Genomic DNA, 23,489 nt, shown 5'->3' with positions numbered 1-23,489 from the left:
TTTATGTATACACGAAGGGTCACACACAGACCCAGACTGATACACTCTGATATATCCTGTTTATTTATTGTTATATTGTATTATATATGTCAAAAGGTTGCAGACTATAGTGTTAACCCCTACTTTCTCTGGGTGGCTGCTCAGTGGCCAACAGTAAGAGACTGTGGTGTTTACTCGACAGCTCCCAGGCGTGAAAGTGTGTAACTTTGTGAATGTGGAGTAAGGCGATGCTGAAAGATCATGTGTGTTCAGCAAACCTTGGCTGGATAAATAAAGGTTAAGAAAAGGCAGGTATGTGTAATCCACCTGAAAGAACATGATCAGTTGCAAAACAGCCATCCATCCTAAAACACAATTCCTGGCTTGTAGCTCTGGGAGAGTTATTCATGGTCACCAGCACTGACTGATCTCCAAGATCATGAATGGGAATTCATTTTTACGGTGGATGTTCCCTACAACTGCTTTGCCAAAATGGCACTTTATCCTTGCAGAGCAGGTGCAAGGAGGAATTCCCCCCTGTGGAAACTCATGTGACCCGAACGTTATGTCCTGCAGGTGTGAGACTGTGTGTGACAACAACGATTCACAAGCTACCGAAATAAAACAGCTAACCTCATCAGTTCAGACACCTGCAGAAGGTTCAGCTGTGGTTCAAGTCGGGCTTTCATAGTGGAAACAAAAGCGATGCATTTATGCTTAGAAAAGGTTATTTTCAAGAAACCCATGTGTCAGACAAGGTATTACTTTTTAATCCAATGTGTGATGAAAAAAACATATTGTATTGCCATATATAACTATAAATAAACTATAACTATAAATACAATAATAAACTTTAAGTACAAGTGTCATGATTTCCACTTCTGATTTCTTTCAGCTAAGATCTTTTTGTTTGCTTATGTTGAATTTTAATTGAATTTTTTTCCCAACAAATTTTGATCACATTTTCTCATCTTCTTGTTTGACTTCCAATGCTACATTCCCATTACATTGGCAGAGCATCAAATGAGAATTAATTCATCTACTTTTGATAAGCATCAGGTTGATCCCTGATTAATGTCCTGTATGGACGCCCAAACATGCTAAGTGCATAAAACCAGGGTGATTCAGAGAGATTGGAGCAGAGAGATTAAATGGATGTAAGCCAGTGGTAGCAATTCATGGCTTGTGACACGCACATATACACATACACACACACACTCACGTGTACACATATCTTCACACATACAGACATATAAGCACACACACACACACACACCAACAGGCAGGTATAAATATACATGTGAAGCCTGCACACATGCATCCACAAACGCCCTGACATGCCACAAACACAGCACACACACAGAAGCATACGCATAAGTATGTTAGACATGCAGTGCGCACACACACACACACACACACACACACACACACACACACACATATCTTTATATCTATATATATAGATCTATCATATATGTATATCTTTGTGAGGACCGTCCATTGACTACATTCATTCTCTTTCTCCTTTGTACCTCCAGCAATTGCATTGCTAAACAAATTGGGCAATATTGGGCATCTAATACTGAAGCACTTTATTCATTATATGTGTTAGAAATTGTTTGTGTATTGTTCTGTATTGTATTTTAACTCGCAAATTTACCTTCAGGCACAATAAAGTTTACCTTGAAAATACATTCTCTGATCCGTAATTCTAATTTTAACTCTAAACCAAAGTCCTAACCCTAAACTAACCTCAACCTTAACCCTTCGCCTAACCTAAACCTAATCTTAATTCTAATTTTAACCCTAAACCCAAAGTCCTAACCCTAAACTAACTCCTTGAAGAAGTAAGAACCAGCCAAAATGACCTCATTTTGTGAAAACGTCCTGACTGCAAAGGTCTAAAACTCAAACTAGTTCTCACAGAGATAGAAGAGAGATACAAGAACACACACACACACCCAGCTCCCCCCTCCCCTCCTGGATTTAGGCTTTCTGCATCGTACTGCTGGCTAAGCTTAATACACTACATGCGTGGATACCATAGACCCAGAAGACCTTGCGTGCCGGCTTCCCGTCGGCTCTCCTCCACCTCACTCACTGTAACGCACTGAGACAGACGGAAAGCCGTAGAGAAATCCCCCTACACCGCCCGCATCGCTAGACCGCTGCTGCAATGACCTACATAAGTCTCGTGACGATCTGGTATATCAGCCTGCGGATGTGTTTATGTGTCTGGATGGGGCTGTGGGAGGTGGGTGGGGTAGGATTGTTTATGCGTGTGTGTGTGTGTATTTGTGTGCGCACATAATGTGTGTGTACGCTAACCTCTGCCTGCATGAATAGTAGGCTTTGTGAGCGCTCCAAACCGTAAGAAATCCTAAATGTCAAACTATAGCTGAATGTAAGCTAAACACAGTTAGCTGCTGGTAAATCCCACATGAATCCAAACTGACATGTTTTGTCAAACCTCTGTATGAAATAAGATATGGCTGCCTGGAGGGGACAAATTGTGAGGTATTTTGGAAGTGCGGCGCTCCTAAAAAGGATGCGTCGTTTTCTACATCTGTTAATTACAGCACATATTGTTTTCCATGAACATTTGTCATGTTCAAAAGTAACGCAAATGTGTTCTGTCCCAACCTAGATGTGTTGAAAATGACTCATCCTTTCTGACGGTGCAGGTGATGATTCAACACAATTGCTTTGTCACAACATCTTCCTTCGGCCCGGTCCAAACTAGAACAGCCTGAGAGCTCCTGCGTTCTCCATGTATTTCTTTTTTAGCTCGCGGCGCTAAACAGATGCTCGGGGGGAAGCGAAGCGCTGGTCTTTGACTGCTGCTGTGGCAAAGTGACTACTGAAAACCTGGTGGACTACTTGGAAGCGCGGTGCTCTTTATGCTAAAAGTTTGATATTTACAACTTCTGGTCCTTGGAGTGTTAAAAACATGCGAAGCTCTCTGCGCTGTCGGAAATGTTCAGCGGCGCGTCCCTTCTACTGAAAACGACAAGAAAAGGAAGCCGGCGCTGGAGACAGAGTCAGTGGGTATGCATCATTTTTCCACAAGTGACACATATCAGCGACGCTGTGGACTGAGACAAGACAGCTTACAGTTGACAGTCCTTTTTAAGGCTTTCAGTTTGAGGATAAAACATTTGGAGTTATATAGATTTTACGTGAAAGCCCTGACACGCAGTTGACAGCCTGGAGACCGTAGTGTGAACACACGAGTGTACAGTGCGTATTTCAGTCGGATCGTGTTCATTCAGAAGCTGACAGTCTTGTGTGATCGGGCCTTTAACCTGCTGCAACATGCAATGTTCCCTTCTTTGATGGTTCAAATGATTTAGGTTTAGATCTACAGCATGCAGGCCTTTGCCAATTAGATCCTATCAGAGAAAATATACGCAATGTCTCTCCCTCCGAGCTGTCATCCATCCATCATCTATTAGTTCAGTTTTCCATCTATCCAATCACCCACCTATCTGTTTATCAATCATCCACCTATTCAAAAGTCCACCCACCCTTCTCTATCCAACCATAACTGAGGATTCTCCTACATATACACTCCATCCATCCATTGGCTATCTTGGTGTTTTGGTAATTGTCTCTGTAACTGACTCAAAACTGCAATGAGAGATAACAGGACAGTGGTACAGTGCTCTAAACAGCAGCTGATACTGACAAATGATCTGATCATAGTTTCAGTAGGGAGCAACAGTGAGGAAGCGAACCGGCCCCAACTGTTCTGAGCAGAAAATGTGTTGTGTGACTAAGAGCCAAACAGCCCACACAGATTTCCTGTGTCTGTATCTGTCTCTCAGTCTCTCTGTACACATTCAACAATGGAGTATAGTGGGCAGATTGAATGTTGTATAAACCAGTTCTCCTCCCAAAGTTTTATCACAGTCACCGACTATTTCTCCTCGCAGTTATATCACCATCACCTCCCCATTCCATTACAAAAGCTATATTAGATACAGTTTGGTTTGCTTCAGCACACCGTCACTCCATCATCAAAGATTGACTATAGTCCACAGATTCACTAGTTTGAATCTCCCAAACGACAGGGAAATTTTGGGAAAGAAAGTAAAGGAAAAACACTCCCTTCTCTCTCAACAACTACTGCTGATGTGGGAGGCACAACAGCTCCCAGGTATGAATGTGTATAACTGTATGATGTGAAGCGGGGCGTTGCTGAAGAAGAGCAGTACATTTTCCCAGTATAAATAATATCCTGTTTAAATGAATCACACTGCGTATTCGTCTCCCTTTCATTCCAGACTGAAATTTTACGCATCTCAAATGAGTGAAATATGCACTTGCATGTGTGTAAGGCCCACCAGGATAGATGAGCCCACCAGGCGCTGTATACCTCCAACAAGTCAACAACCCCACACACACACACCCACTCAGTTCTTCACAATCAAACCCAGGCTCGGCTCTGTGCGGGCCACCCCGGCCCACCCTGACACCGCAGAGAACAGTATATCCTTATGGGTGGCTCCCTGCCGCGCTCGTATGTCAAACTTGGCGTTGTTAACGGTGGGCGATTTGTGCGTGTTTATAACAAGGGGGGATGGTGGGCAGGTAGGATGTTGTTTTCTTTCACATTTTCCCGTCCAATCTACATCTTGCATAGGAAATATATGTTGGATAATTTGTGTTAACCGGGACGTCCTGATGGCTCAACAGGCTAAGAAGAAGTATTGCAGATGCTTGCTCAAGTTTGTTTATTTTATTTATTTATTGCGACCTCACAGGTTTGAATCAAGCTCATCTTATTGCGTTACATATCTTCTTTCTCTTTTTCTACATTCTATGCTATCCAAAAAAAAACAACAGAATTCCAATGAAAACAATCCTTGAAAAAATATTTGTTCCTGATGTTTGTCAGTTAGATCTAGTTAGGTTCATTCTCTGTAAAGTCCTTTGAGACATGCATGTGATAAAGGGCTATATAAATAAACAAACCTGATTTTGAACTTAATCTAACTTACTTTCTCTTCATTTTAATTCACTTTTAGAACGACTGAGAATAAGTGCAACAGTAGAATAAGTTATATTCATGTGTCGCCATCAGTGCAAATTGCAAACAGTCACATAATAAAGAGGGTAAAGGACAAAATGACAGGGAAAACATATTGTGTGACCCATAATATTAATGTGCAAAGGACAAGAATTTAGAGCAAAGGTGGGGAGAGCAAGAGGAAGATCAGCTTGGCCTACTAGTCTTTATTATATTATAGTTTATATTATTATTAATTCTATAAACTGTCCCCGTTTAAGGAAAGCGTTCAATCACATTAGCCTAGTTTCCAGGAACACAAAGGGCAAACTGAGGCTTACTTGTTATTTATGCCACTGAGGTTTCTTCAAAACAACATTTTTCGTGATTCCCCTTTATTGCCGGCGCACATACAGTTTGACAGCTGCACCGTAGTTTCAGATAAACAAAGACGTTTTTCAGATCCTGCGCAATAAAAACATTTCAAGCTGGCGAGCGGCCCTGGAAAGCCCCATTCAGCCCCATTCAGCCCCGCTGTGGAGAAGTAGCAATTTTGATTACTTCCTGGCCTGCTATGAGCGAAAGCCAAGTATGTGTGTGATCTTTTCTTTGACGTTTCCCTTTCTTTTTTCCTTTATTGCCCAAGTGGTTTAACTGCTCTAGTAAAGGGGCATTACAACCTTCAAGGAGAGCCAGCCATGCACCTTGGAAGGATTAAGAAGCTGTTTTGTTTTATGTTCGAGAGAGTAAATAGCGGTGTAAAATGGCTATTTGGGTTGCCTGTGCATACATGCGTAAATACATACACATGGGCACAGTTTTACCAACACACTCACACTCGCACGTGAATTACCCATCCAATCAGGCAAACACACGTGCACACACCGTACGCACACATATAAACATCCTCGAATGTAAAAGATCCCTCTGAAAAACATTGTTAAACGCTTTTCACAGAGCGTACCGTAAACTCAACCCGGTTTTAGAAGTCTGAAATAAATTCTTTAAAGGAGAGGCTTTGATAAACAACATAGTAAATTCTTTCTGGGATTGCCCTAATTGCACTTCCACGATTATTCGCCCACACTGGCAGCCTGAGGGACCAAATGCCATGAAAAGGAAAACACACCATAACACAGAACTCTTATCTAATATTTCTATGGTCTTGGTGCAGTGCTGCCTGCATTTTTCAACAGGAACGAGTCTTACACAAGATTTTACTAAGTCTATTAAAGTAATAATGACATTTTCATATAAATAACTGTCCGTTTTGCAACTCTACTGCTGATAGATATTCAACCTATACTCAGTTCACGAAAGCTTTTACATTTGCTGTTCTAAACACCCGGTGTCTGGTAGCTCTTTCCTGCCTACAGAAACTGAAACTTCATCAACAGGGAGTCCAAGGAAAAAGCTGAACACACTGTTTGATTGACAGGTGATCTCTGCGGCACAGAATGTAAAATGCAGTGTAGAGGCTGATGATCTTGCCAATGGTCTTGTTTGTTTACGGTAATTATACTAACGACTCCCAAAAATGTATGTAGTAATGATTTATTGATGTTAAAATGCTACTTTAAAGTAGCATCTTTAAAATTTGAAAAAAGTGCAAAAAATAACAAAGACTACATCTGAGATTATCAATGACATTTCAAACGCGGCCACCTCTCTCTCTCTCTCTCTCTCTCTCTCTCTCTCTCTCTCTTCTCTGTCTGTCTCAGTGTCTCTCTCTCTCTGTTTGGCATCTTAAGTATCTGGGCTAACAAGTGCTGCTAGGTAACGGCAGGGAAACCCCAGCGCTGTCGGGCTAAGCCAAGAGCGCTACAACACAACACAACACTTCCCCCTGTCAACCTCAGACAGACCCCCCCCCCCCCCACTCCCCCACTCCCCCCCCCTCCCTCCCCCTCTATCTCTGTCGCCCTGTAAGAGAACCGATCGACCCACTAACGGGCCTCGCCAACCAACCAACCAACCCAACCAACAACCCTGGTGCAGTTGAAACCAGATTATTCCGGTTCTCTGTGGTCAGTCACTGAGGGAGGAGAGCGAGACAGAGAGAGAGGGAGAGAGAGAGAGGGTGGCGGGTGGCTCAACTTTATCACAGCACGCACACACACACACACACACACACACACACAGTTGGAAAGCTTTCAGAGAGCTGTGTGTCACGGGCGGGAGGTGTCTTCTGAGTTTGGGTCTCTCTCTTTCTCTCACTCTCTTTCTCTTTCTCCATGTGAAATCAAGAGCTCCGCAGTGGGGCACAATGTACTGTACCTGTTGACAGCCACTGTGTCAACACACTGAAGAAAAGAGAGGGGGGGTGAAAGGGGTAATAGAGACCGAGAGAGAGAGAGAGAGAGAGAGAGGTGAGAATGGAGAGAGAAAAAGAGAAAACACAGACCCTAGGGGAGAGGAAGACAGGTGAGGAATGGAGAGGGAAGAAGAGAGAGGAGGACAGGTGATGATTAAAAAAACTAAACAAAGACCAAAACATCAGACAGAGGCAATAAGAAAGAGGCAGAGTGTGATAACAAAAGAAGGTAAGGAGAGAGGGACGGAAAAGAAGAAGAGAGAGAGAGGTAATGCAAACGAGGGAGCAAGGGGGCATACAAAGGGGGAAAAAGGGAAGTTGGAGACAGGAAGACCTAAAGAGAAAGAAAAGAGGAAGAGAGAAAGTGGAAGAGTGAAAACAAAAGAGGAAGAGAAAACGAGAGGAAATAAAGGCGGGAGAAGAAAGATGGAGATAGGGGGAAAGGCAAGGCAAAGGCAAATTCAATGTGCTTCATCTAAAACACACAAGAAAATACATAATTGGTCTTGTAAAATGACATTAAAAAAGAAAGAAAGACAAAAATACGTAACATTTTCTTTTATCATACTGCAGTATAGGAATAAACGTCTATACCTATGATTTACCGCATTCCAGCATAGGAAAGAGTAAGAGCGAGACAAAAAGAAGCGGAGAGAGAGTGTGGAAATTAGATAGGAGAGGGTAGTAAGCGGAGATGAGTGTGTGTGTGTGTGTGTGTGTGTGTGTGTGTGTGTGTGGGGGGGGTAGATGGTGACAGAGGGCAGTAGCAGGGTGGTACTGAAGCAGGGTCACGTCCTTGTGCTTGTGTAACTGTCGCTCTCCCTCCCGCACCGTGTGCTCTGGGGCAGAATCGATTGGATTTAGATTCCCTGACTGCTGGTGTCGCACCAACAGATGGTCTACCATGGGACCTGTGTGTGTGTGTGTGTGTGTGTATGTGTGGTTAAGGGTTAGGGTGTGTGGCAGTGCATACGTCCCACTGTGGCCATGATGTAAAATTCCTTGACTTTCCATAACTTAAGTCATTCCTGGTTTGTTAATGTTGTTTTTCAGCTCAGAAAAGTTCTAAACAGTCTGGTTTCCACTACAGTTGGGCTTGTGGCAGAGAAAAAAAACCCCAGAAAAAATCACCAGCTAATGCAATGAATGTGTGAAACAAATTGTAAAATGCATTCTGGTATATTGCCGTAAAATTCCCTGGTTTTCCCTGACCTCTGCGAAGAAAGCATCAAATTCCCTCACTTTACCTGTCTGAAGTAATTCTAGCAAACTGGTACGACGTCTATGCTAGCTGTAATCCACGTGTCAGTCAACAGATTTTCTTATGACGCTTTGAATCAGCTATTAAAATCACATTTCTAAATCGCCGATTGAGGAACACGAGAGACAGAAGGGGAGTTGTCATGTACAAGTCCTGAGGTTGCACAAACAGCATGGCAGAGCGGTGATAAGAAAGAAGCACTCTCTCTGGAGGCATATCGCAATCCTCCATATTGCTGCAGAGGTCACGGTGACACAAAACTGGAACATTTGACTGCTACGTTCTCGTAAACATGACGACACTCGGACCATTTTGAACTGCAAACATGGTCATCACACTGTCCCTGACACCACAACATTGATATCAAATATGAAATCTCAAGTAGAGCTTTGTAGGATATCTGGACATGGACATTTTACAAGACCAAGAGCCCGTAATGAGTTTATTTTTAATTGAGGCATCTGCAAAATATGGTCGTCTTCATCCAGCCTTTGAATAGGGGCCTGAAGATGGTAGTCAATTAGACCTGACAGATATAGTGATATAATTACATTGTATTTGCTCATTTAAATGTATTGTAACAGCATGTACTTGTAGTACAGTGTACAGTGTCACTGTCACTTTAAATGAATGGATGTAGCTATGATACCAAGTCTGTTGAAAGTATGACAATCACCAAAGACTTTCTGATTTTACAAAACCTATGGGAGGGTCATTGGTTTGAATCCCAACACTGGTGGGGAAATGTGGGTAGAAGTAAATGAGAAACCCTTGAGTAAAGCACCTATGTTCTGTTTACCTTCTCTGGATCAAAAAGGTAAATTACCAAATCTAGCTTATGTAACCCAATACTTAGGCTTTAAAAGGACAAAATTCATCCCACTGGCCCAATGCTCCCAGTATGTCTTTGAGTGTGGATGGGAAATGTAGATTCCTCTATGTTGGGGATTAGCACAGCTGTGAAGAGTTGCTCCCATCAACCACAAAACCAACCTCCTAATGCCTGACTCTGTGACGCAGCTTCCCAGACTCCCTCACTCGCACCAGTGCGGTTGAAATCAGAGACACAGCGGACTCACCCTGTCCGTTGGAATAGTAGATCCACTTCTCTTTGACCTGGGTCGGGGGCGCCGACGGCTTCTTCTGGATGGCCTTCTCCATGATGCTGCTGGGGTCCTGCCTGGGGCCCTTCTTCAGCACCCGGGAGCTCCGCTTGACGCTGCACACCACGATCACCACCAGCACCAGCAGCAGCAGCAGCACGATCATCCACGGCAGGTGCTCGTTGATGTCGAAGTGCCTGTGGGTGCTCGGGCGCGGGGAGCCCCTGCGGGTGGGCCTGTAGTAGCTGGAGAGCCCCCCGCCGCCTCCTGCGCTCCCCTGCCCGCCGCCTTTGCCGATACCGACCCCGACCCCCATCGCCTCCCCGCTCTCCAGCCCCTGCATGGCCCTCTTGTTCGGGGCGGGCGCGGGGTCAGGGTTCGGGTTCGGGTGGGCGCGCGGTTGCTCGCGGCCCACCGGATGCTTGCGGATTGGGGGCGGTGGAGTCCGTGGGGAGTCCCGGGCCAAGTCCTGGGGTTCGGGAAGGGTGGGAGTGCCGGCCAGGCTTAGGAGTAAACCCTCTGCATGGTGGTCCTCCCCTCCAGGGTTTTCCCTTTGTCGAATGGCTGCTGACTGGCTGTGGGTGTCTGAGAGGAGAGGAGAGACAGACGTAGAGATATGAGAGATAGATAGAGAGAGAGAGAGAGAGAGAGAGAGAGAGAGAAGAAGGTGCAGGCAAGCAGCAGAGATGAAACGAGATGAGAGAAGAGGAGCACAAAGACAGCAAAGAGACAGTATGAGTACAGAGGTAAGAGAGGAGAGAGAGACAACAGACAGACAGAGAGAGAGAGAGAGAGAGAGAGAGAGAGAGAGAGAGAGAGAGAGAGAATTAAATTCACTGACTTGGGGGATTTGCTTAACCCAGACAACGAAAACAGAAGGCAGAAGGGGAGGGAATCAATCCTAACACTTTAATCCATGCAAGCAATCTGGCGCACAAACAGAACTAGGAAAAAAAACCCCACTCTCCTCCTCTCTCTCTCCCTCGCTCTCTCACTCTCTCATCCCCACTTCCTCCATCCTCACCTCCAAAAAAAGCCAAAAATGCCCCCCAAAAAAAGCCAAAAATGCAAAAAAGTGATAAAAATGAGAATGTGTAGCAGCTCTAAAGCAACATTGTAACTTCTTCTGTAACTACATTGTAGCTTCATTTAGGAGATCGATAAAATTGACATGAAATATGCTATAAAAATAACACACTGTTTTGAACTGCCGGGGACTACTTTCCTTGTTTACATAGGAATCGAGTGTGGTGGGTGATGGGAGACAAAAAAATCACTGCGCTGCGGATGAATACGTGGTTGCTCACCTGAAATAGTTCCAAAAATTAATCTAGGTACATCAGCTATATTGAATGAAAAAATGTATGAATCTCCAGGCCATTTAAAAAAAAAAACCCACTACCAACTTTTCATTACTAAAAAGGTCAGTCTTCTTACTTCTACTAGGGACATATGTATGATCTTGGTGTCCATGTTCTAATTAGTTAAATCAGTTCAATTGACCAATGGGACAATCTCCCCCAAAACTTGCTGTGTTCCTTTAAATGCAACAGGTAAAACATGTAATCCGCCCCGTGCGCGGCCCCAGCTGTGCTCTACGTTATAATCTCACAGCAGATGAGCTCTGGATTGCTCAGCCCACAGCCTGCTTCCTCGCTCAGGCTCGAGTGAGGACAAATCTAATCACAGACTCGGTCTCCCGTGGGACTTCAACGGGAGGAGAGAATTGGGAGAAGAAAAAAGAGAAATTTGGAAGAGAGGAGAAGGGATGAGGATGGGGTGGGACTGGGGTCAAGTGGGCAAAAGATTCACTGTCTAACAAATCTCTGTAATCTGTCGAAACGGGAAAAGAACAATTAGGATTAACTGTGTCCCTTTTGACGAAAACAGCGGCATGGACAGTGTTTTTTCAGACGTGGGAACAAACTGTGACCGTCAGATCAATATTATGGCCTCATTAACCTTATTGATCATCAATATGGCAGCAAAACCCGTCCCTGCTGCTGAACTCGGTGCCTGTCTAGTACTGCTAATGGGATTGTGTTGTAATGGCATTATATCATAAATGGGGTGCTGAATGTTTTGGGGATTGTCACCTGGATGAATGTTAATCTCTCTCATCCCATTATCAGCAGACAGGTACAGAGGCACAGGTCTAATCCCCAAAGTGAGGCTGCTGTTCTGGCTGGCTGCAAGGAGTCTGATTAACTTTTTAGAGAAATTTAGAGGGATTTCAGGTGACGTAACACACCTGCTGGCAGCCATAGTGGAGTTTCTAACTGTACAATTTGGCGGTCTCAACAGTAATTTGACTGTGAATTGATCATTTCTCTGCTGTTAGGCTGACATCTGATCGATTTTGTGTTTAGATAATGTCAGCTTGTGTAATCAAGGGGGTGGGGGGGGGGGGGGAGGGTAGGGACGTCTTACTTTATCACTGTCACTATTGTCACTGTTTTTATTTTTATATGATAGTACATTGGTGTATATTTTATAACAATGTGGAATATGCCTGCCCAACCCTGGGAACTTTTGTTGAAAATCTCAATAAAAAGATTTTGAAAAGAAAAGAAAGATAATGTCAGCTTGTTAGCTAGCTAGCTAACGACAATTTCTGGTAACTATCTTGCAAACACATCTGATCTGCGCACTAGCTAACATAGGGTAGTTGAAGCTAGCATTAGTAGTGGCTAGTGGTCGCATGTTAACATTGATATTGGTTGTTTTGCTAAATTTGCTGACTAATTAGCTAGCTAACAAAGCCAAAAAACAGCTGTTTGTTAACTGAGCTGAATTCTCAAGCTATAACTTATAGCTTTGGAGTTTCACAATAACCAAAATTTGGTTAACCTAAACTAATCTACCTTATCTGACTTCTCACATTTACTTAGAACATTACTAAATTGACCTATATCTAAACTACACCAAACTTTATCATCAGGTATCTCTTTTTTTTCTAGTTGTTATATATCAAGCCATTATTTACGCACAGCAAATTCTCCACTGGACCTCCATGATGGTCTGTGGTTACTGGGAGATTTGTTACACAACTGCAAAGCCTCTATACAGTGACTTCAAGTTGGTCTTTTATGGTTGGTATACCTGTTATTCTTGTTTAAAGTGGTTTGATTTGAAAGACCTTGAATCAAAAGCTGACAGTCTGTTGCAACAGTCTGTTGCCTCAACATTTTATACTAAACCCATACTGCTCTGAAGACAAGCACAAGTGCTGTCACTGTACTTTGCGCACACACACACACACACACACACACACACACACACACACACACACACATGCACACACACATACATAACACTTCCCTCTCTCCATTCCCTCTCCCCCTTCTCCAGCCTCTTTCCCCAGCCGACTCCAGGAACGAGCCTGTCCTCCCCTCCCTCTCCATCGACAGTAAAAGAGACGTGAAAAATAACAGTCGTGACAGAGTGTGTAACGCCCCCCCCCCCCCGCCCCGCCGGCCCTCTTACAGAGCAGATGGGGTCAAATTAACTGGCCGAGAAGCCATCGATCCCATGCCAACACAAACAGCGGTGACAGTATTATGGGTGTGGAGGGACGGGGAATGGCGGGGATACAGGCTATGGATGGTTGATTCTGGGAAATATAACTGGCTGACTGACTGGGAGTAAATACAGTCAGACAGAAAGAGACGAGGAGGGAGGGAAGAAGAACGGGGCGAACGCCGAGACGGGCTGATGGGTAACTAAGGAAGTGACAGACAGAGGGAGGGAGAGAAAGAAAGACAGGGAAGAGAGAAAGATGAGGAGGGAAGGAGGAGAGAGAGGAAAAGAGAAAGGGAGAGGAAGGGGCTTTGACTTTTTTCGCGCTCTCTGACAAAACATCTCATCCCTGAGGAGGAGAAGAGAGCGAGGGAGAAAAAAGGAGGGAGAAAGAGAAAGAAATAGTAGCATTCCTGAGATAGGGAGCTGCCACCAGTGTGTTTCCATGCCTATGAATGTCTCTCCCTTAAGGAATTCACACACAGCAAGTACCCACTATCTACACAATAATCAGAACATTATATAATTTTATACACACCATGTACAAAAATGTCTGGTGTTGAATAAATCCATACATTATAATGCAGTATAATAATGTTGTGGAGGGTAAACCCAAATAATATCAGTTTACCCATATTTTTAGGGGACATAAATCTGAAGTAAATTCATAGTATACATCATAGTAAGTAATATGAAATTAATGTAAATTATATGCAGATAGTGTCTTTTAAAGGAAAAAAAGTATAAATTAATGCTTTTCTTTTTTATATATATATTAGATGGTCATTTTTCCTTATGATGATCACAGACAGGAGGTCAGAGTTTACCAAACTTTTTTACTTAACACTACATCATTAAATATAATGAACATGAATATAATATTGTATATCCTGCATCTGTCCTGCACTAGACTATTGAAAGCCTGTTTGCAGTGCAGTGCTATAAGTTGGAATACTGTTTTTAGAAGCCGATGTGCTACTTTTAGCACTGTTGGGTGTGCGTCATTTCCATTGAAATTAATGGTAAAAAGAAAAGCCCACGGTGAAAAACAGGGTCTCTGGTGGATATATAGCCTTTCTTTTACCCTGTGGGCGTTGTGTCTGATTGCTCCAACTGAAACAACAGGTGCCAAAGAGCCCATTTCAACAGGGCATCAGGAGTAATGATCCCACTATTTCACATTCAGCTGTTTGAAATGCCAACTGAAATAGATTTTTGCAGTAATGAAGGAACTCTGAATAAAACAAAAGGATTGTAAAGTGCAAAAATCAACTAAGCGCAAACAGGAAAGAAACAGGGTCACTGGTCTCACCTTCATTTGCAGATATAGGCAGCGATGATGATGAGGATGAGGAAGAGGACATGGGTTCCTGTATCAAGAGAGACTGTGCAGGCCCCAGTGAGGGGGTGGGGGAGGAGGAAGAGGAGGAGGAGGAGGAGGAGGGGAGCGTAGATGGGGGCCCACAGATGTTATCTGTCTCTCTGGTGCCTGCTGTGAGCAGCACCAGCCCCTGGGCCTGGCAGTCCGTGTGGGTTCGGCACTTCAACGCGCTCGACTCCGCGTCCGAGAAAGTTCCCTTGGTGCACGGCCTACAGAGCACGTCCTCCCTCTCGCTGCCCCGCCGCTTCACCCTGGTCCCGGCCGGGCACAGCGAGTGGGGCCTGCACTGGACGCCGCTGTCCCCCGAAGAGAAGCTGTTGGGGGGGCAGGCGCAGACGCGGTCCTGGGTGGCCGTGCAGGGCGCCTTCTCCATCAAACCCGCGGGACAGGGCGCCCGGCAGCGGTGGCACTGCTGGACGCCGTTCTCTCCCCGCGTGAAGGCGCCCTCGGGGCAGGGGGCGCACTCCCGCACGGCCGTCGGGGAGCAGTGGAGCGACACGTAGGTGCCCGCCGGACACTTGTCGCAGACCAGCTGGGTGCCCGAGTCGGGGTCGGTGTGCTGATAGTGGCGGGGAGAGAGGAGGGGCTGGTCAGCTGGGCTGGGTGTGGTCAAAGCCCGGGCCGAGATGTCGACCACCACCGTGCACAAGAGCTGAGAGGAGGAGAGAGAGACAGAGTGAGAGAGTTAAAGAGAGAGAACGACAAAAAGAGAGACTGAAACAATAGCAAGATAAGCAATAGTAAAGATACACAAGACAAAATGTTGATATAAAAATATATTCGTCTTGTCAGCTTCAATCACAAAATGGGGCTTCAATAGAGAAGAGCGTCCCTTCCCCACTAACTGTGACCCTGTAGGTTGACCCTAGTTGCCCAAATGAAACTCGGGTGTCGGGTACGGGCACTTCTTTGTCCACAGGGGGTGACGAATCGAAACTAAAGAGTGAAATCCAAAACTGTCTCCTAACAGCAGCAAGCGAGCGTTCAGGTAGGCTACAGCTCAAGTACAGCTCAGGCACAGCTAAGGCAACAAGCACACTTGATATAATCAATCCAGAGTCATTTCATTCACTCACTGAGTCATCCTACCCCTCTTAAAGTGAGTTCCCATTCATGTGCATTCATGGAATCAAAAAATGCCGGTTGGCTAACAATGAAAGTGTTTTTTGTTGAGCTGTAACCACTAGGAGTCCATTAGAGCGACACGTGAGTATTTTTTTCCAGGCTGCTCTCTCACCTCTGCTGGGAAGCAGGAGGCTCCCAGGGTTTAGGGGAACAACACACACATGTCTAAGGTTACACACACACACACACACACACACACACACACACTGAGTCATGTCAGGGCAATAATGTCTTTATGGAACGATAACAACCACTGACCTATAAGTAACAACTGGTAGTTTCAGCCAAGCAATCTGATTGGACAAAGATGTGCTCCAATAAAGCTTGACGGTTAACATTGCTTTATTGGTTGCTATGTCAACTTTTGGGGTAACCAGGGCGCTAGTTAGCAAGCATTCTCCCCCCTCTTTCTTTTATTCCTGTTTATGTATACTAGTTTGAAGAAAACTTTTTAGTTATTAGGTATTTTGGTGTTGTCGACAGTACTGTGCCTTGTACCTAGCAGCATCACCGTTATAATGACAAAATACCAGGCGTTATTGCTATATAATAATAAAGGTCCTTTGCCTTGAGACACTTTCTCTATTGGTAGAATTTTTATTTTCCAACAGTTAACTCCATATTGAACCAATTTAAATAATCAATTGCATACTTGTGCTTTGTAAGTGAAATTATCTCTAATTTGTATTGTATTTTCCTTTGTATAATTGTGACTAATGTTGTGTCTGTAACTGAGTATCACAGAAGTGTAATGGTTGGATTTGGCAGTGGAGGAGCACCATGCAAACATTAATATTCCCATTGCATCCAATCAGTAGCTGTCTGATAAAGTGACTCTGGGGCTAAGATGACACTGAGGCACGTGTCATCTTTTGTGAGATGATGGGGGACCGTATCAGTGTGTGTGTGTGTGTGTGTCTGTGATAGATAAGAGAGAGAGCGATAGACAGACTGATAGACAGAGAGGGAGAGAAACAAGAGAGGCAATCACAAACAGGAAGAGATGGATAGATAGATGAAGAGAGAGGAAGAAGGAGGCAGAGGAGACAAAATGTGTGTTTTGTGTCTGTGTGTGTGTGTGTGTATGAGCATGTGTGTGTATTTCTCTGCAGTGTGTCTAAACACGGCTCAATGTGAATGGAGATTAGCAGTGTTCCCACCAACCCTTCTAAACAGAAGGTTGAGGGTCAGGGTGTGTGTGTGTGTGTGTGTGTGTGGCAGAACAAACAGGGCTTGGTGGGTTTGAAGTGATGCACTGAGGGGAGAATTCTGCTGACGATGCATGTGAATGCATCTCATCCTCCAGTACCGATCCAAACCTTTTACTGAACGAAAGATAATTAGTTTGGAGTCATCGGAAAATGAAACTCCTGATATACCATCAATTTTCCTCCACAAGGCAGGAACATTGATTATATAATGATTATACATCAGGCAAGTACATGTGAGCCAAAAAGCAAAGCCAAAAACTCAAGTTGATTTGCTTTGACTTTTGATTTTTTGAAAGGGACAGACATGTTTTTTATATACTGGCAGAATCTGCTTTGTCAAAGTCCTGTCTCCCACCTTTTTTCACCTACTTACAATTATTGATAAACATACTATTTTCTTCGTTCCATCGGCATAAGTTTCCTCCGACCGGATTTCGGTGTTACACTTGTTCAAAATGAAAGGTTTAATAACATAAAGAAAGTGATTCACTTAACCACAATTCAGCAACATGACTAGTTTTTTTATATAGTGTCAGAATCTGCTTTGTTCGCATTCCTTTATGTGCTAGAAGTGTGATTTTCAGACCTGTTCCTCCATACAATGGCAGTGAATGGAGAGAGAAAAAAAACACAATTCTCCAATCGGCTCTCACGGAGCAACGGAGAATCGCTGATTTTGGGGTTTTATCATGGAGGAAGATACACAACCCAAGCTACTACCAAAGTTCAACATCATTCTAACATCATACCAGTTTGATATTGGTGCATCCCCAGTTTCTTAGTCTATAAGCTAACCAGTATATTAATCATGAATTGCCTGGGTGTGTTGATGTATTTCAGTCATCCGGACTTGAATGAAATCCATTGCCATGGAGTTGTGATGAGTGAGGTTCTGCTGCATAACAAGGACAATACTGAGGTAGTAAAACGAAGTGCTGATTTCCCACAAAATCCTCTTACATTTTATATTGCTCAGAAGGAGAATGCCGTCCATTCTTCCACCTCTCCATCGCCCTTTCATCACGCCACCCATTCAGCTCTTTGTGTTCATTCCCAGAACCTCATCCATAAACAGCAGAGCATGTTGCTGGTCATAACCGAGTTGCGTCATTCATATCAATGCATTCATTCACAGGAGCGCACACACTGAAACGCTGGTAGGGAACGCACGCTGGCACTAAATGGGAACTTTCTGCTTATTATGGGACAATGGATGATCCCCCCACGGCTCTTTCTGCTTATTCTCAGAATTTTATTATTGAAACAGCATGTCCTCCACATGCCCATAATTGAGGTATCACTCATTATTTAATGTGAAGCCGTGGGAGGGAATGCACGCTGGCTCTAAACAGGAACTTTCTGACGGTTTAGTGGAGGGTTCTCAAGCTTTTTCATGCCGGGACCCCAACAGTGCAAATTTAGTTTTGCCGGGGGAACCGGGCTCATTAAAACAGACTAGGCCTCTTGTTACGTTGGGATTGCATGTATCCGTCTATGGCTCACTCTAATCATCCTCAGAGCTCAAGTCCTACGCAGTACAGCACGTCCTGAACTTTAGTTCACCATGAATCCATCGCATGCAGAAAGAAGCCACATTTTTTATTTTTTTTTAGTTTAGTTCATTTATTTGACAATTCACTTTAAAAGGACAATTCCATGGCTGCAACACCAATGTACATGCACAATTAAAAGAACATCAAGGATAACACAAAAAAGTCACAGGACTTATTTCCATTGTGGTCCTTGTTGTAGTTAGATGTCGTGGAGGTGTGTGTGTGTGCGTGTGTGTACGTGCACGTGGAGATGGTGGAATACGGCATTAGCGGCATATAAAAGCACAAAAAACATCAATATACAGAAAATATTCACATTGGGCATTAACAGGCTAAAGTACACACCTCCTATTATACTAAAACTGGTCCATTAAATGAGCTACGTACAACCCTGCCCACACAACTGTCTTTACAGGGGTACGTTATCTAAAAGCCAGTGTTTCAGTTTTGCCTTAAACGTGACTGGGTTTGTAGTCTGCAGCACTGCAGCATGAATCAGCCATAGGTGCCTGATACCGAATCTCAGAAAATCAGTTAGCTGTCTTCTGTATCTGTATCTCTGACTCTTCTTTGGGTCTCTCTCCTGTCTATCTCTTTCTTTCTGTTTCTCTCTCTCTGTCTCATATGCTGCGTTCAATTCAAAGTCAGAGGTCGGAAATTCCGACTTCTTACGAGGAAAAATGCATCGGAAAGCCACTTCAAGACGGAATTCCGAGGAGTAAACTAGGGCAAGATTTCTCAACCCTGAAGTTTCTGAGATGCAGTTATCTGTCGTCACGTCAACATGGTGGCTTACGCTATAAATGCTACACTTAAAGGATAAGGCTGGTGTTTTTTAATGCATTGCTTACCGTCAACAAATCCTATGAAAATAACAAAATCAGCAATGATTTTGTTTTGCCAACAAGTCTCGTCCATGTAGCCGGTGCCCAATGAAGCCATGTTCCAGCAGCCATAGAACTCCATTGTATTAAAAAAACGATTAAAAACACGTCACAGAGCCATGCTGTTGCTCTGGGCAACATATTTCATCATCACGATGCACCGGGCCAGCCGAGTTTTTCCTCAAACAACTTAATAAGCCGGCTGTAAACACTTTGCGATCTCAGGAAAGTAGTTCCGTAGCACCGAAAATAGTCCCCGTCGTAATGAAGAATTTGTTCCCATTTGAATGTGATTTAGTAATAACTACAACAGCCTGACTTTTCGTGGTAACAGTTAGCGATTTTTAAAATTGAAACTATGTCTTTGTGAGCTGTATTTCAAGGTTTTTAGCTTACAATTGGAGCCAATGACTTCTGGGTTGACGGCTAAAAACGGTACGTGGGAAGTCAGAAAGTAACGGGAGTAGAGCAAACGCATTGTTGATTTTGTTATTTTCATAGGATTTGTTGACGGTAAGCAATGCATTAAAAAACACCAACCTTATCCTTTAAGGGCGATCATCAGCATTGCACAGTTGCTAACATTCTATGCTAACTCGCTCCCCAAGCCCCCAAGGTTGCGTGGGGAACTTTAAATCTCGAACGCGTCCATGTGTCTTCCCTGTTTTTCCTAGCTGGACCCCTGGAACACACAGAGGTGAGAGATTGGAAATTTCAACTGGGAACTTCCGACTTTGAATGGAACGCAGCCATAGTACAAGAGTCAAAGTCAGCGATGTAGAAAGGCGGGTGAAGTATGATCTGCAGGCGGTGATCATCATAAGGCTGACAAGCACCAGTATGAACAAAAATCAACATTTACACTAACATTAATCAATGTTTTTTTGTATAACTTACATCGGTTTGACACTACTTTCTATGATGTGTACTATGAATTTAGGGTCATAATGATTTAAGTCGGTCTAAAAAGGTGGATAAACTGATTTTAGATGTGTTTACCCAGCACTACATCCCTGGTCACAGCACATCATGTTATTTAAAGCCAAATAACATGATGTGCTATGAGAAGAGAGGACGACCACTGTAAGATAAGTGAAAACTGGCAACACACATCTTCATCCATAGGCCTTATTTTTTCTGTTATTCTCTGGATTGTGATGAAGCTTTGCGGGATAAAGTTTGTGCCTCAGACAATTCGGATCTGGCTGCATTAGAGATTTTAAACCAATAAGGAAATGGCAGCGACGGGCGCCATTCAACATGGGATAGAAGGGCTGCAGTAAGCTAATGGCAGATGCTGTTATTTTGCAGTGTGTGTGTGTGTGTGTGTGTGTGTGTGTGTACTTCTTTGTGTGTGTGAAGGGGGTCTACAGTGTATGTGTGTCTAGAAAGGGTACAGTGTGTGTGTGTGTGGGGGGGCAGTATGTGGGGGTGCAAGTGCTTGAATTTGTGTGTGTGTGTGTGTGCATGCATGGCACTGCATGTGAGTGGGCGTGTGAATAACGCGAGTGAGGGTGAGAGACTGAGAGTTTTGAGCCTGTGTGTGTTTGTGTTCCTGTTCTTGTTCTTGTGTGTTCCTCTTTCTCGTTGTGTGTGAGCCCCCCCCCCCCCCCCCCCCCCGCCCCCCCCGCCCCCCGCCAACACACACACACACACATACACTCCCACTCTCCCGCTCAGATAAGAACAGCCAGTCGCGTGTCACTGCATTTGCTGTTTGGCATTAAAAACATAAAACGCAAGAGAGAGAGACAAAAAGGAGAAGAGGAAAAAGTGCAGCATTGGCACTTTGTCAGGAGACTCCTGCTGCCGCCACACACACACACACACACACACACACAAACACACACACACACACACACACACACACACACAGGAGACGGTCGGTGTCTGGGGCCTCCCTACCACCACCGCCGCAGCTCAGCAGTGCATGAATGAATTACTTTCAGCCTTAGTGCTGCCAGCCTTCCTCTTATTATGCCAACCTTGTCTCTGTGCCTCGCCGCACTGCACATAAACTACAGTAGCTGCCTGATGCACAAGCCAGCCAGCCAGCCAGCCAGCCAGTCAGTCAGCCAGCCAGTCAGCCAGCCAGCCAGCCAGCCAGCCAGCCAGTCACCAGTCAGCCAGCCAGCCAGTCAGCCAGCCAGCCAGCCAGCCAGCCAGCCAGCCAGCCAGTCACCAGCCAGTCAGCCAGCCAGCCAGTCACCAGTCAGCCAGCCAGCCAGCCAGCCAGTCACCAGCCAGTCAGCCAGCCAGCCAGTCAGCCAGCCAGCCAGTCACCAGCCAGTCAGCCAGCCAGCCAGTCAGCCAGCCAGCCAGTCACCAGCCAGTCAAGCAGGCAGGCAGGCAGGCAGGCAGAGACAAGGTGATCGAACAAGAACTTACATAATCAGACATTTTCCCTGAGAGGTTCTGCTGGTATTTTGTCTCATATCGCCATTTCTGACATTTGATCGATTTCTCTTTCTGAGGACAGCGTCACATGTCAGGGCTTCATCTGTGGATGGCAGTTATCTCTAAGGGGGACGTTTCAGACGATGCTGTTGTGACTCACTGATACAGCAAAGGACGGAACAGATAGAAGCAGGAGGGAGAGGCTTGAGGGTGGAGCCGTCAGGCGGGCAGCTCCTGTTTACAGCGTGTCGGTAACAGTGTGGCACAGCACTGCACCACTGCAGAGCGGGTTCCTGTCCAGACGGCCCGCGCAGCACACACACACACACACACACACACACACACCCACCCACACTCAGCAAAAACACCACCTCAACCCCCTGACTTTCTGACTCCCCGGCTGGCAGGCTGAACAGAACACCCTGTAATTCTACCTCCGGCAGCAGCTCCAGGCCGGTCCAGAGACACGCCCAGGGCCCAGGCGGTTAGCAGCCACTGACGCAAGACAAGAACTGATAAGTCAGATCTTTTTTTAGGTGACTTTTAGTGAGGCCAAACCTGAACCTCTCCTTTCACTTCTCCTTTGTCTGTGTGGAGAAACCGCCAGCCGTCTGCACGTTTTTGTCGTGTGACAGGAGTGTTGTGGCTGCATGCCTAGTTCATCATGCTTTAGCATCAAGCCTAAGGTTATCTTAACCCTGGGATAACAGTTGGCCGAGAGGTTAGCTTAACATAGAGACATTTAACCCATGGGTAACTCTTAGCCTCGGACTAATGATTCACACAGCATTCTTGTGTTAAGGGTGCTATGTGTAGCATTCTTAAAACATCAATATATCAGTCAAATAAAATGCACCTTGGTATAATTACTGTAAACAATTAAGACCATAGTCGAGAAGATTGGCAGCCTAGATAGAGGCTAGAGTAGTAGTGTTAGAGTTTCTCAAATTTAAGACCACAGTTCCCATAAACCTTCCTGCTTCCTGTCACAGAGAGGATGTTGCTTCTTCAGTCAAAGGTTTTCTATTTGGCTTTGCTGAAGAGGATGAACATGTTGGAAGTGATGTTTTCGTTTAATGTTTTAATGTTTTCGTGTGCCTTGCTGCAAAAACAACTGCCCACTTTTGGGACAAATCATTTTAAACCTTGAATTTCTCCAGAGGCTCATCATCTACTATTGTGAGAAACTCTGAAAACTTTAGCTCTGCTGGAAGAACAGTTCCTGTTTTGTGCCGTAAAGCAATCCAGCAGATTTCCCGCGATCTCCAACCCAGTGTCACACAACGCAAAATGCAGCATAGAGGCTGGTAGAGGCTGCCACTCTTCTTCACTGTGAGAAAACAAGGTAGAGAGTTGTACCTTTTGTCACTGGAGCTGTATTGGGGCTCTAGCTTAAAATAATACAGCCCTAGTGACAAAAGGTACAAGTCTGCACCTTGTTTTCTCACAGTGTTGACAGTGGTCTCCTTTGTTTATGGCAATTACTCTAATATCTCAAAGATAATGTGGTAATAATTTATTGATGTTAAAACACTACTCGTAGCGCCTGTAAGTTACACCTCTAAAAGTTGTGCCTGCAGCATATGCAAGCAGACTCATGATGACTACCACACAAAGGGCAAGTCAACCCATCCAGCAGAAACCTGATATGGGCAACAAGCAGAGGATCCTTTGGTGGGAGTATTTTTACATTTCCTAACAACATCCCAAAATAACCAGTTATCCTCACACGCATGTGGAGACACACGCTG

At 44.6% G+C, this 23,489-nt stretch overlaps 1 protein-coding gene across 1 annotated transcript in view; it reads right to left on the bottom strand.

Moving 5' to 3' along the window:
* Positions 1-23,489, bottom strand: part of tnfrsf21 (tumor necrosis factor receptor superfamily, member 21) — a 49,240-nt gene that overhangs the window by 21,416 nt on the left and 4,335 nt on the right. The window contains exons 2-3 of the mRNA XM_078289767.1: positions 14,500-15,220; positions 9,645-10,253 (exon numbers count right to left, since the gene is read on the bottom strand). Coding sequence (XP_078145893.1) covers positions 9,645-10,253; positions 14,500-15,220 — 1,330 coding nt within the window. The remainder of the gene's footprint in view (positions 1-9,644; positions 10,254-14,499; positions 15,221-23,489) is intronic.

Source organism: Centroberyx gerrardi, chromosome 18, assembly GCF_048128805.1.
Source record: "Centroberyx gerrardi isolate f3 chromosome 18, fCenGer3.hap1.cur.20231027, whole genome shotgun sequence".
NCBI classification, from domain to species: domain Eukaryota; kingdom Metazoa; phylum Chordata; class Actinopteri; order Beryciformes; family Berycidae; genus Centroberyx; species Centroberyx gerrardi.
The sequence above is the reverse complement of the archived record's forward strand: the minus strand, read 5'-3'. Positions and strand labels throughout refer to the sequence as shown.